Raw genomic sequence first — 11,104 nt, 5'->3', positions numbered from 1 at the left:
CCCAATTAGGTTGATCCAAGCTTAACAATAAACAGACTGATTTCACCATAAACTGTATTATCTGTGTTTTTGAAGAATCCCCCCTCCCGCCCCATCTCCTCTTTTTCCTTCTTTACTAGGGGGAGCTCTTGAGACCTACCTGATCTTAAACCCCCTTACATGCTAAAAGACCTGGTGGGAGCCCTGGGCTCAATTATCTCTGAGCTCAGGGTTATCTCCCAGGACAGCATGCCAAACCTCCTAATAGTGTCATCAGACAATACCTAATAGTGAACTCTTGAAATGTAAGTGGTGTTAACAATCTAAACATAACAATGTATTAGTAATGTAAATTAAAATAGTTAAACAAATAATTTTGACATTAAAATGTTTTTAAAAAAATTAAAAATTGCTTTTATTCTAGCCGAAACAAAACAAACAAGACTTTCTCCAAAAGAAAAAATATTATCAGACATACTGAGAAAAGTTCCTTGCTCTGTTAAACATCATTTGGGAAATATTTAAAAAAAGAAACTGCTCATAACATTTCATTTCACTGATATATTAAATATGAAAGCTTTTTTTGGTAATTACATAATAAAAAATTGAATACATAACACATTACATTAAATATTATTAAATAACTGAAATTATATTAAATTAATTCTAAAATCATTGTTTTTTTATTTCAAATATAAAACTATTGACTGTAAAAAGTGGAAACAAATTACTTTGTCTTGTTACAGTTAAATGAATTAAGTTTGACAAACTTAATTTATAACAGTTTTCATTAATGAATTAAGTTATACAATTTGTAACAGGTTTTAGTAAGTTATTTATGGCAAGTATAAGTATTGTTCACTATTAATAATGAGCAATACTTGTATTTGCCAAAAACAATTAAGTATTATTTTTATATTAACAAGAGAAGGGACTTATTTGCACTGTAACAGAAGTACTTTTTACTATTATTATTATATTTACAATATTATATTGAATGGCTGAACTGTATGTACTGTTCCATTCTTATTTTCTAAAATAAATGACTAAAAACTAAAACACCTAAAACTTAATTTATTACTGAAAACTGTTATGAATTAGGTTTGTCAAACTTAATTCATTTAATTGTAACAAGTCGAAGAAGTTTGTTTAAGTTTTCACTTTTTACAGTGTACATATAATATTTTATTGTTGATTATTATGCTAATTTATTTATTGCTGTAAATATTTTTCCCAAGTGCATTTAGTCTAGTTTACCTATAATTATTAACCATTTAAACTGCACTTTAAGCTGAAAACTGGTATCTTGCAAAATTACTAAGTATGTACAGGCGGCATGGTGGCTCAGTGGTTAGCACTGTCGCCTCAAAGCAAAAAGGTTGCTGGTTTGAGTCTCGACTAGGCCAGTTTTTCTGTGTGGGGTTTGCATGTTCTCCCTGTGTTCGAGTGGGTTTCCTCCGGGTGCTCCGATTTCCCCCACAGTCCAAAGATATTATGCACTATAGGTGAATTGGCTAAGCTTAATTAGCCTTAGTGTATGAGTGTGAATGAGATGTATCACAGTGATGGGTTGCAAATGGAAGGGCATCTTCTGCATAAAACATATGCTGGATGAGTTGGCGGTTCATTCCGCTGTGGCGACCTCTGATTAATAAAGGGACTAAGCCAACAAGAAAATGAATGAATGAAGTGTCTCTGGGTTGCAACTGGAAGGGCATCTACTGTGTAAAACATATGCTGGATAAGTTGGCGGTTCATTCTGCTGTGGTGAAGCCGAAGGAAAACAAGTGAATATGTAAAGAAAAGACAAAGCAAACAATCTTGAGAAACATTTGAAAAGGAATTAAAATTTGACATGCAGGAGGGCTAATAAATGTGCGTTCATCAGTATATAGACATGATCCGTATCTTGTAACTTGGCAAACGTTTTTTTCAAGTCCATTCAATAAGATCCAGAAATGGGACTGTGATTTTCTTCCGTTTCAAGCAGGAGTCTTGAGTTTATCTGCACCCCTCCCTCCATCACACTGTGATGAATGGCCTCTCCTCTTTCATTTCTCTTTTCCGCGTCTCTTTCGTTTGAGGGAAATTCCCTGTAGGTCCGGGTCTCCAGGAGGAGCTGTCAGAGGAGTAATGGATGGTGTTTTGATAAGGGTGAGTTCGACCCTTGAGGAACCCCCAGCCGATCCGCTCCTGGCTTCTAGAGACTCGCACTAATTACAGCCCCCTCATTACAGACAAATGCTTCAAAGCAGAGCGCGGCTAAAACAGTAGCATCATGATGATGATGAGGAGGTAAATACAGGCTAAACTAAAGGCACTGCTTGCTGAAGAAGTGAAAGCTGGGTTCTCCTGCCATCTCGTACTGTTGAAAGTGTTCAGTCGTGGAAATGGGAAGTGTGTAGTTGGAGTGAGATTTCATTGATCGCATTTGATGAATGAAGTCTCAAAACTTGCTTCTAGGGACTTTGTGGTGCTGATTTTTGAGAAGTATTGGAGAAGTATTTGCTTCGTCTCACTTTTTGTCACATCTTTTGCTGTTTAATTTTATGATATCTTGTTGTTTTTTTCTGTTTTTGTTTTTTCTGGATTCTTTTTTGCTGTTTTTTTTTTAATTGTTTAAATATATTTTTTTTTACTATTTTAGAATTTCCTGGAATCAGTTTTTATGTTATTTTTCTTATACTTTTTTTCCCCTTTTTTAAATTTTAGATTGATTTCTTTTTTTGTCTTTTATTTTTTGACTATTTTAATGATAAAAATGTACTGTATCATTACAAATGCATGCCCGACCAATTTAAACCATGAAACCTTCACAATCATTCTAATCACAAAAGGGGTTCTAGGGACTAGGTGGTCCTGGTTTTCAGAGGTATTGGCGAATTTGCTTTGTCTCACTTTTTTGTCACATCTTTTGCTGTTTAATTTGAAGAAATCTTGTGGGCTTTTTCAGTTTTTGATTTTCCTGAATTCATTTTTTTTTTCTGGATTTTTTTTTTTTTTTTACTTAATTGTGTAAATTTTCTGTGTTAGATTGTCTTGGAATCAGTTAAAAAAATATGAATTATTTTTTATTATTTTAATCCATTTTATTTCTGTTTTAGCTTTTCCTTAATTAATTTTTTTCTTTAACTTTAATTGTTTAAATATATTTTACTCTGCTTTAGATTTTTCTGCAATCAGTTAAAATCTTTTTTTCCTGGTCTTTGTTTGTTTGTTTGTTTGTTTATTAATTTATTTATTTTTATTCTATTTTATTTCTATTTTAGCTTTTCCTTGCTTAATTTGTACTTTTTTTTTACTTTTTGATTAATTTAATTTTACACTTTTTTGTCTTTAATTTGTTTTAATGTTTTTTAATGATAACATTTAATTTGAAAATACAATTGCATATCATATCAATTTAAGCCACGAAACCTATTCAATTTTAATCCATTTATCAACAGCTCGACAAATAAAAATAACCATTTTTGAAACCCTACTAAATAATTTCACTTTTTCTCTAAAATTCTTTTTAGGTCTTGGTAAATAATTAATAATGACTGCGACCTTTACTTTTTTAGTTGAATCTTTGTATAACTAATATGTTATATTAGTATGTATAAAATGTTACCAGATAACCAGATAACAGTAACTTATTAAAATAAGTTCAAGCAATATGTGCTTAAAAAAATGTGTTGTCTTGACTTTTTGTCCTTACATTTTTACAGTGTATTAGAATTCCTTAAAATATACAGTAAAATTTTTAAAATAGTTATAACCTTACTTTTTAAAATAAAGTAACATAAAAACATTCGTCATCATGAAGTGTATCAAACATAAACGTGGAAAAAAACACTCTTTTTTTCAGCTATACAGTCTGCTTATTTTTTGAGCACTAAACTTTAAGCACTTTGTTTTCATGGAAAAAAAAACACCACAAAGCTCCAAAATGGAAAAAAAAGAAAAATAATGCAGTCAAACTGACTCATGTGTCATAAAAAAATCATAACAGCATATGGGGTTTTGCAGAACAATAAGTCTGAAAAAATAATGAACCACTAAACCCAATACTTTCGGTCTGTCTGCGACTGAATGAAGACGTAATCAGAAGGTAAGTGGTTGCAAAAAATGTTTATAGGCTAAATTTAAACAAACAAATTAAGTTGAACATTACTACATTTCATTTGTTTGCTTAAATTCAGCCTATATAAATTGTTTGCAACCGCTTACCTTAGCAAACCCAGTGAATATTTTTTTTTCTTCACTGTGACAAACATGAATACGGAGTTTAAGGATGATCAGAACACAGAGAACGTCTGCAGTGTGTTTGTGTATTTGCTGGAGCTCAATGCATCAGGCGACTGTACTGGAATAAAGGCTGTGCTCCTTCTTTAACACATGACCTTTGACTCTCTAATGATCTCAGGGAATGCTGTAACGTCATCAATCTGCATGCTTACCTCCGTCACCGGCGCCTGATGGAAAGCCTGTGTCTACAATCTCCTTCATTGTTTACCTAAAACCTCCCTCAATCAAGTGTGTTCAGGTTCTCAAACATGTATATCTGTGCATTTGCTTCTAAAGTATGTTTAAATAGGGCTGCATGACACTGGATATCAGTAGAAATCAGAATTTTTAAACCCCCTTTGATTTTTGTTTCCTTTTTTTAGAAATTTCCCAAATGATGTTTAACAGAGCAAGGAAATTTTCACAGTATGTCTGATAATATTTTTTCTTCTGGAGAAAGTCTTATTTGTTTTATTTCGACTAGAATAAAAGCAGTTTTTAATTTTTTAAACACAATTTTAGAAACAATATTATTAGCCCCTTTACGCTATATTTTTTTGATTGTCTACAGAACAAACCATCGTTATAGAATAACTTGCCTAATTATCCTAACCTGCCTAGTTAACCTAATTAACCTCGTTAAGCTTTTAAATGTCACTTTAAGCTGTATAGAAGTGTCTTGAAAAATATCTAGTCAAATATTATATACTGTCATCTGTGCAATAGACCAGCTGAAAGCAGGTCTAAAGTCCAGACCAGTGCAGAGCAAACTAGTTGTGTGCCTCGTTTACACATTGCTTAAATCATGCAGGATGTACAGCAATAGACAAGTATCTTTACAAATGAAAAAAATTGCCTTCATGCCTTCATCATCTCAGGGGGCTTTATTTAGTTTATTCATGACAATTTGCTTTGATGTAGTGTTATCATTATTATTAGTAGTAGTAGTAGTTTTTATTATATGCATATTTATATTTGTTTTATTAAAAACAAGCTTAAATTTGTCCACCTGTCAAGTTTTAGACCATATGGGGCACAGCATGTGTGTTTGAATATAACTCAGTTTTTTGACCACACTTCGTTTTTATTGTTAATTTATTCGTTTGCTAAAAATTAGAACTGAATTTAGAAACAGTTTTGAAACAAATCTTTGAGCTTAACAAACAAAATAAATTATGTAGGTTAATAGATGTCTGTGCGTACAACACTGTTTCCTTATCCACGAAAGAGAGAAAGTGAAAGTAAAGGACAATTGGAGGAGGCTCATTCTTTCATTCTCATGCTGCAGATGCTCTGTTTAACTGTTTTCTCGCTAGTGAAGCGCTCAGTTTTTATGTAATCAGCAAATGTGCTATGGCGCGACGCAATAGACTCTTAAAGGCAATGGGAGATGAGACTCTGACTGGTTTATTCTCAAAACACACCAATAACTCATTAAGAGAATAAGCTTAACCTTGTTAGACTATGCGCCGCGGGGCAGAGTGGATTTTCCCATTCGTAAAATAGCAAACGTGGATTCGGATACGCCCTTAATGCTTTTGCGCCATGCACTTCAGACTTTGCGCCTAGATCGTTAAAATAGAGCGCAAGGAGTTTTTATGTGATTTTCTAAACTACTAGTGTTTTGAATTTAATGAAAGCTTAATAATCGTGATAACCGTGAAACCGTGATTATTCCTCAGACTATAATCGCATAACCAAAATGTATAATCGTTGCATCCCTACACAGGATGTACAGCAATACGCAAATATCTTTGCATATGAAAAAAATAAATAAATAAATGATTAAAATGTTACAGAAATTAATATTTTCAGAGGGTGGGGGGGGGGGGGTCAGTTCATTCATGACAATTTGCATTTGTATAATGCTATTATTAGTAGTAGTATTGACCACACTTCGTTATTATTGTTCATTTATTCGTTTGCTAGAAATTAGAATTGAATTTAGACATAGTTTTGAAGCAAATCTTCGTGGTTAAACAAAATTAATTATGTAGGCTAACGGATGTCTTCAGTGGAGTGCGTACAACACCGTTTCCTTATCCACGAAAGTAAGTAGTAAAGTAAAGGGTAAAAAAATATATACAGAAGTCGTCTTGCAAATAAAAAAAAGTAATTTCACTTCCTAAAATGCTGCTTATGCTGTATGTGCTTCCTGTCCTCTGTTAACTTTTAATCATAAATGACAAAAAGAATGCATCAGCAATGCTCAACTTCAACAGCGCTGTTTTTATGTCAGACTTTCTGCTCTGCTGCTTCACATCTGCTGTCAAGAAGGGAACAAAGTACCCACTAATTACCCAATCCAAATCACAGGCTTTATGTGGGCCGCATATGAGCTGGTGTTTATGAGCTGGTGTGAGCGCTTATTTGTTTGGAAGGAGATTCAACAAGTTTCCCAATGAGAGAGAGAGAGAGAGAGAGAGGAGGAAAATAAGCATGCAGAAAAAAGCACTTGCTGTGAATAAAATAAGGCTAGCAGGAGGGGGTGGGGTTCTAAACTATCCCGCCCACTTTACCATGGAAACTGTAATCACACCATACACATGACAACAGTAAGGAAACCCTGCCTGCGTTTCAACCCCATATATACCGTTACACTGGTCATTAGTGAATTCTATGTGTGTGTGTGTTCGCTAACTAGCCTCTAGGCATTGTGGGAGCGTCACTGAGCTTGAAATAATATGGCCGTGCAGGTACAGACATGTCGGCGTGAGCGTCTTATCTTATTCTGTGCATCTGTAAGCTGTTTTATAGTCCTATGTGTGTGTATTGATGACCTTCAGATTAAGCTTCTAAATAAAGCAGCACATTTTTAGATAAGTACACAACAGCTTCCCTGATAGGAAGTGTATGTTGTAAGAACGTTCTGCTAATGTTAAGATATACACGAAAGCTTTTTATTTTTATGTTTTTCTTGGTAATGGGACATTCCATTTTAGAAGCATTATTGAAATGGAATATTCTCGGAACATTCCAAAAATCGAAAGAACATTTCAACATTCCAAAAAAAATGTTATGTTTAAATTTTCAAAAGAAGCAAACATTTTGAAAACATTGTTCACTGTTAAAATTTACTACCCTTTTGTTAGGTTCATAATGAAAACATCCACTGAATTAAACTAGAGTAAAAATGCATCAGATAAATACTTATTTAAAATTTTTTTTGCATAAATCTGTAGATGAACCTCAGTCCTGATCAAAACTACAAAATGTTTTTTTTAAAAATACAGCATTTTAACTCTTTAATTGCCAAATTAATAAATGATGTCACCGATTTGGTGAAAAAAAAACACAAAATGCCCTATGTTCAACATAAACAGTAATTGTGAACTGGATTTTTTAAACCTTTTATGACAGTCTTGAACATGTGAACGATTAGTAAGGACATTGGCTTTGATGCATTGTTAGATTTTCTTTTTTGTCCCTGATTTACTGTTGGTGGCTGTTTTTTGCCCCATTGACTTCCATTATAACCACATTTGATGGTGGTTATAATGTTCAATACAGTCTTTATTTTTGTTTAAACCATGTAGTTCTAAGAGCTGAGATGCATTTTTGATTTTTTCAGACACATCAAGTTAAGTGCGTAAACGTCACTCTCACACACTCACACACCCACATACACACACTTTAATCTGCTGTTATACTCCATATAAAATCCAGAAACTATGGTTTTTTTTGCTGCACAGGCTAATCTAAAGGGTTAATAGAGCCAACTAATGATCAACAGTAAAAAAAAAAACTAACTTGACCTCTTCCCAAGAGGGAAAACCACAAACAATGAAAAATCCATGATTATTTGGCGTCATGGTTTTGCTATTAAAAAAAATGTGGTTATAATGGATCTCAATGGGGTAAAAACAGCCAATAACAGTAAATTTAGAAAAAAAAAGAAAATTAATCAAAAGTAATGCATCAAAAACAATGTTGTTTTTCATGTCCAAGACTTTGATAAAAGGTAAAATAAAGAATAATTCTAGTCCACAATTAATTTTTATATTGAAAAAACATAATTTTGTGTGTGTTTTCACTAAATCAGTGACATCATTTATGAATTTGCAATTAAAGAGTTAAAATCCTGTAATTTTCTAAACAATTTAGTAGTTTTGATCAGGACTGAGGTTAAGTAACAGATTTATGCAAAGAAATAAAAAATATATTTATCTGATGCATTTTACAGCAGTTTAATTCAGCGGATGTTTTCATCCCGAATATAGAGTAACAGATTTGCCCGGAGTATATTATTGATATTTTTTTTTTTTAATTCAAAGGATTTTCTTAGCATATAAGTCAAAATAAGATGTGTCACTAAAAATCATTTTGCTAGCTGAACACAGAAAAAGTTATGGCCAAGATAAAGACTCAAAATCACCCCTGACTGGATAAAAGCATCCCCAACAGCACATAAGAGTTAACGTTACAGGCTTCATCAAGTCAAAACTTTTTAAGACCATTATGAATGAAAATTCACATTTTAACACAACAAAATGCTAATTTTTATTACCGATTGGGTATACGCTTTAAATGGACAAGGGAAAATTGCGACCTGTTAAAAAGTATTTAAGTCCTACAACAGCATATTTCAGTGAATTGAAGACTTTTTAAGGCCCTAAATTTAGTTTTTGACATTCATTATAAATTTGAGAGACATTTGTCAAAACATTAGCCAATATATCCCTTATTAGTGAGATTACAGTATATTGATTGATATTGTATGTAATCACATTATATGCATTAATCTTGGGCAATTTTTGCTGTAATTATGTCATTTACATTAATACTGATTACAGCTGAATAACTAAACCACTATAAATACCCTAAGTTCCATATAACAGCCATCTTCGTTTTGAAGAATCCCCCCTTCCACCCCTACTCCTCCTCCTTTCCTAGACAGGTGGCAAAGAGGCCCAGTGGTTAGCACTGTTGCCTCACAGCAGGAATGTCACTGGTTCTAGTCCTTACCAAGCCAGCAGACTTTTCTGTGCAGAGTTTACACATTCTCCCCGTGCTCACGTGGGTTTCCCCTGGGTTCCCCGGTTTCCTCCCATCGTCCAAAAACATGCAACTTAATTGACTAATCCAAATCAGCACCATTGACATGCTCCTATAGTAAGTAGTTATCTCTTAAGAGCAATCACTATCTGTTCATTAGCAACTACAGCAGGGGAGTTCTCAAGATCTACCTGAGCTCAAATCCCCCCTCTTTATAACCAATCTTCAACTAAGTGTGAACTTTTGAAAGTTCATCGTGTGCCATTTTGGTTTTTACACAACAAGGTAACACACAGTGTTCAATTAAGACCTTAAAAGTGTAATCATTGGGAAAGCAGAGACGTGTTTTACCGTGAGGTGCTGGAACAGCCATGCTCTCATGATATTGGTTGCCACTTTGGGAAAAATTCCTCTTTTCTTGTTATTCTTCCTCTCTTTATCGGGGTCTTCCTCCTCTCCTGTGCTAGGAGAGGCGACACTCTGATCCAGAAAGTCACCTAAAGAAAGAATAATAAGAATAATTTCAGGACTGGAGGTATTTTGATGACATTTCTATGTGGAGTTTGCATGTTCTCCTCGTGTCAGAGTGGGTGCTCGGGCTTCCCACAAAGTCCAAAGACATGCACTAAAGATGAATTGGGTTAACTAAATTGGCTGTAGTGTATGTGTGTGAATGTGAGAGTGTATGGGTGTTTCCCAGTGCCAGGTTGCAGCTGAAAGGGCATCCGCTGTGTAAAACATATGCTGGATAAGTTGGCGGTTCATTCCGCTGTGGCGACCTCTGATGAATAAAGGGACTAAGCTAAAGGAAAATGAAGTTATGAAGTATTTTGATCGTATATAAATATTCAATTGCTTTTCCTGTTTTATGATCGTCAAAAACTTTCTAGCAAATGCAAATCCATATTTAGTTTGACATAACTCCATAATTATACATCGAAAGCATGAGTAAACCTAATTTGAGCATGATTACGCTGTTTTTCTTTCATCGCAAAACATTACGATCACATTATTTTTATCATCCCCAAATTAGATCATTAGCTATAATTATTTGAGCTTCTGTTTAATATAATATGGTAGCAACATCAGAGGAGCCCAATTTTCCTGTCAAACCAGTAACTTCTGCATTTAAAACAATGCCTTCCATAATGCAAAATAAGAAAAAGACAACAACTTTGAGTTTCATAGGGGAAAATAACACATTACAAAAATTCGTCTATCCCACATGGGTGAGAAAATTGCAAGGGTGTTGATTTGCTCTCGATATTGGTGGGGACATACATCCCTTGAGCACATGTATTGAACTGCACAAACTCTGTTACATGCTTTTAAACACATGAAAAAAGGTTTAAACACGTAATAATACAAATAACAATTAATGAAACATGTCCTATGCTGCAAAAGTCAATTTACACGAATGTCCAGAAATTTAAAGAGACACAATAGGCAATTTAACCGTTTTATCCCTATTATCTATTATATACACCTATGGATTTAACCCTTTGAGTACATCCAGGTTACAAAGGGTTGATGGAGCATAATTTTATTATGAAGGCGATTAAATTATTGGTGGAGACATTTCAGTAAGTGGTGGATATTGGTGGGGATAATATCCATTAAAATTCTACGCCCTTGGAAAACAGAGGCTCACACACAACAGCAAAACATAAATACATTTGCACAATTATTTAAAAAATCATATTTAAAAAAACAATGGCTGTGGGAATAAATGTCTCTTTGTACTTAGGCTTTTTTGCTAAAGGGACTTATACTGTCTACTAGATGGATATACTCAGGAATCTTGTTAAGGATGGGAAGAGTAGTGGAGGTTTTTCTTTATGTCGCTGATATTAATAAATCA

The 11,104-nt window shown here is 33.7% G+C and overlaps 1 protein-coding gene across 16 annotated transcripts in view; it reads right to left on the bottom strand.

Annotated features, from left to right (window-relative positions):
* The window catches only part of meis1a (Meis homeobox 1 a), an 89,447-nt gene that overhangs the window by 18,857 nt on the left and 59,486 nt on the right, over positions 1–11,104 (bottom strand). For all 16 annotated transcript variants that reach the window (XM_087235066.1, XM_087235067.1, XM_087235068.1 and 13 more), the window contains one exon: positions 9,595–9,740. In XM_087235066.1, the coding sequence (XP_087091192.1) occupies positions 9,595–9,740 (146 nt within the window). The remainder of the gene's footprint in view (positions 1–9,594; positions 9,741–11,104) is intronic.

The sequence above is a fragment of the Danio rerio genome, chromosome 1 (assembly GCF_052040795.2).
Source record: "Danio rerio strain M-AB ecotype USA chromosome 1, GRCz13ab, whole genome shotgun sequence".
Lineage (NCBI taxonomy): Eukaryota > Metazoa > Chordata > Actinopteri > Cypriniformes > Danionidae > Danio > Danio rerio.
The sequence above is the reverse complement of the archived record's forward strand: the minus strand, read 5'-3'. Positions and strand labels throughout refer to the sequence as shown.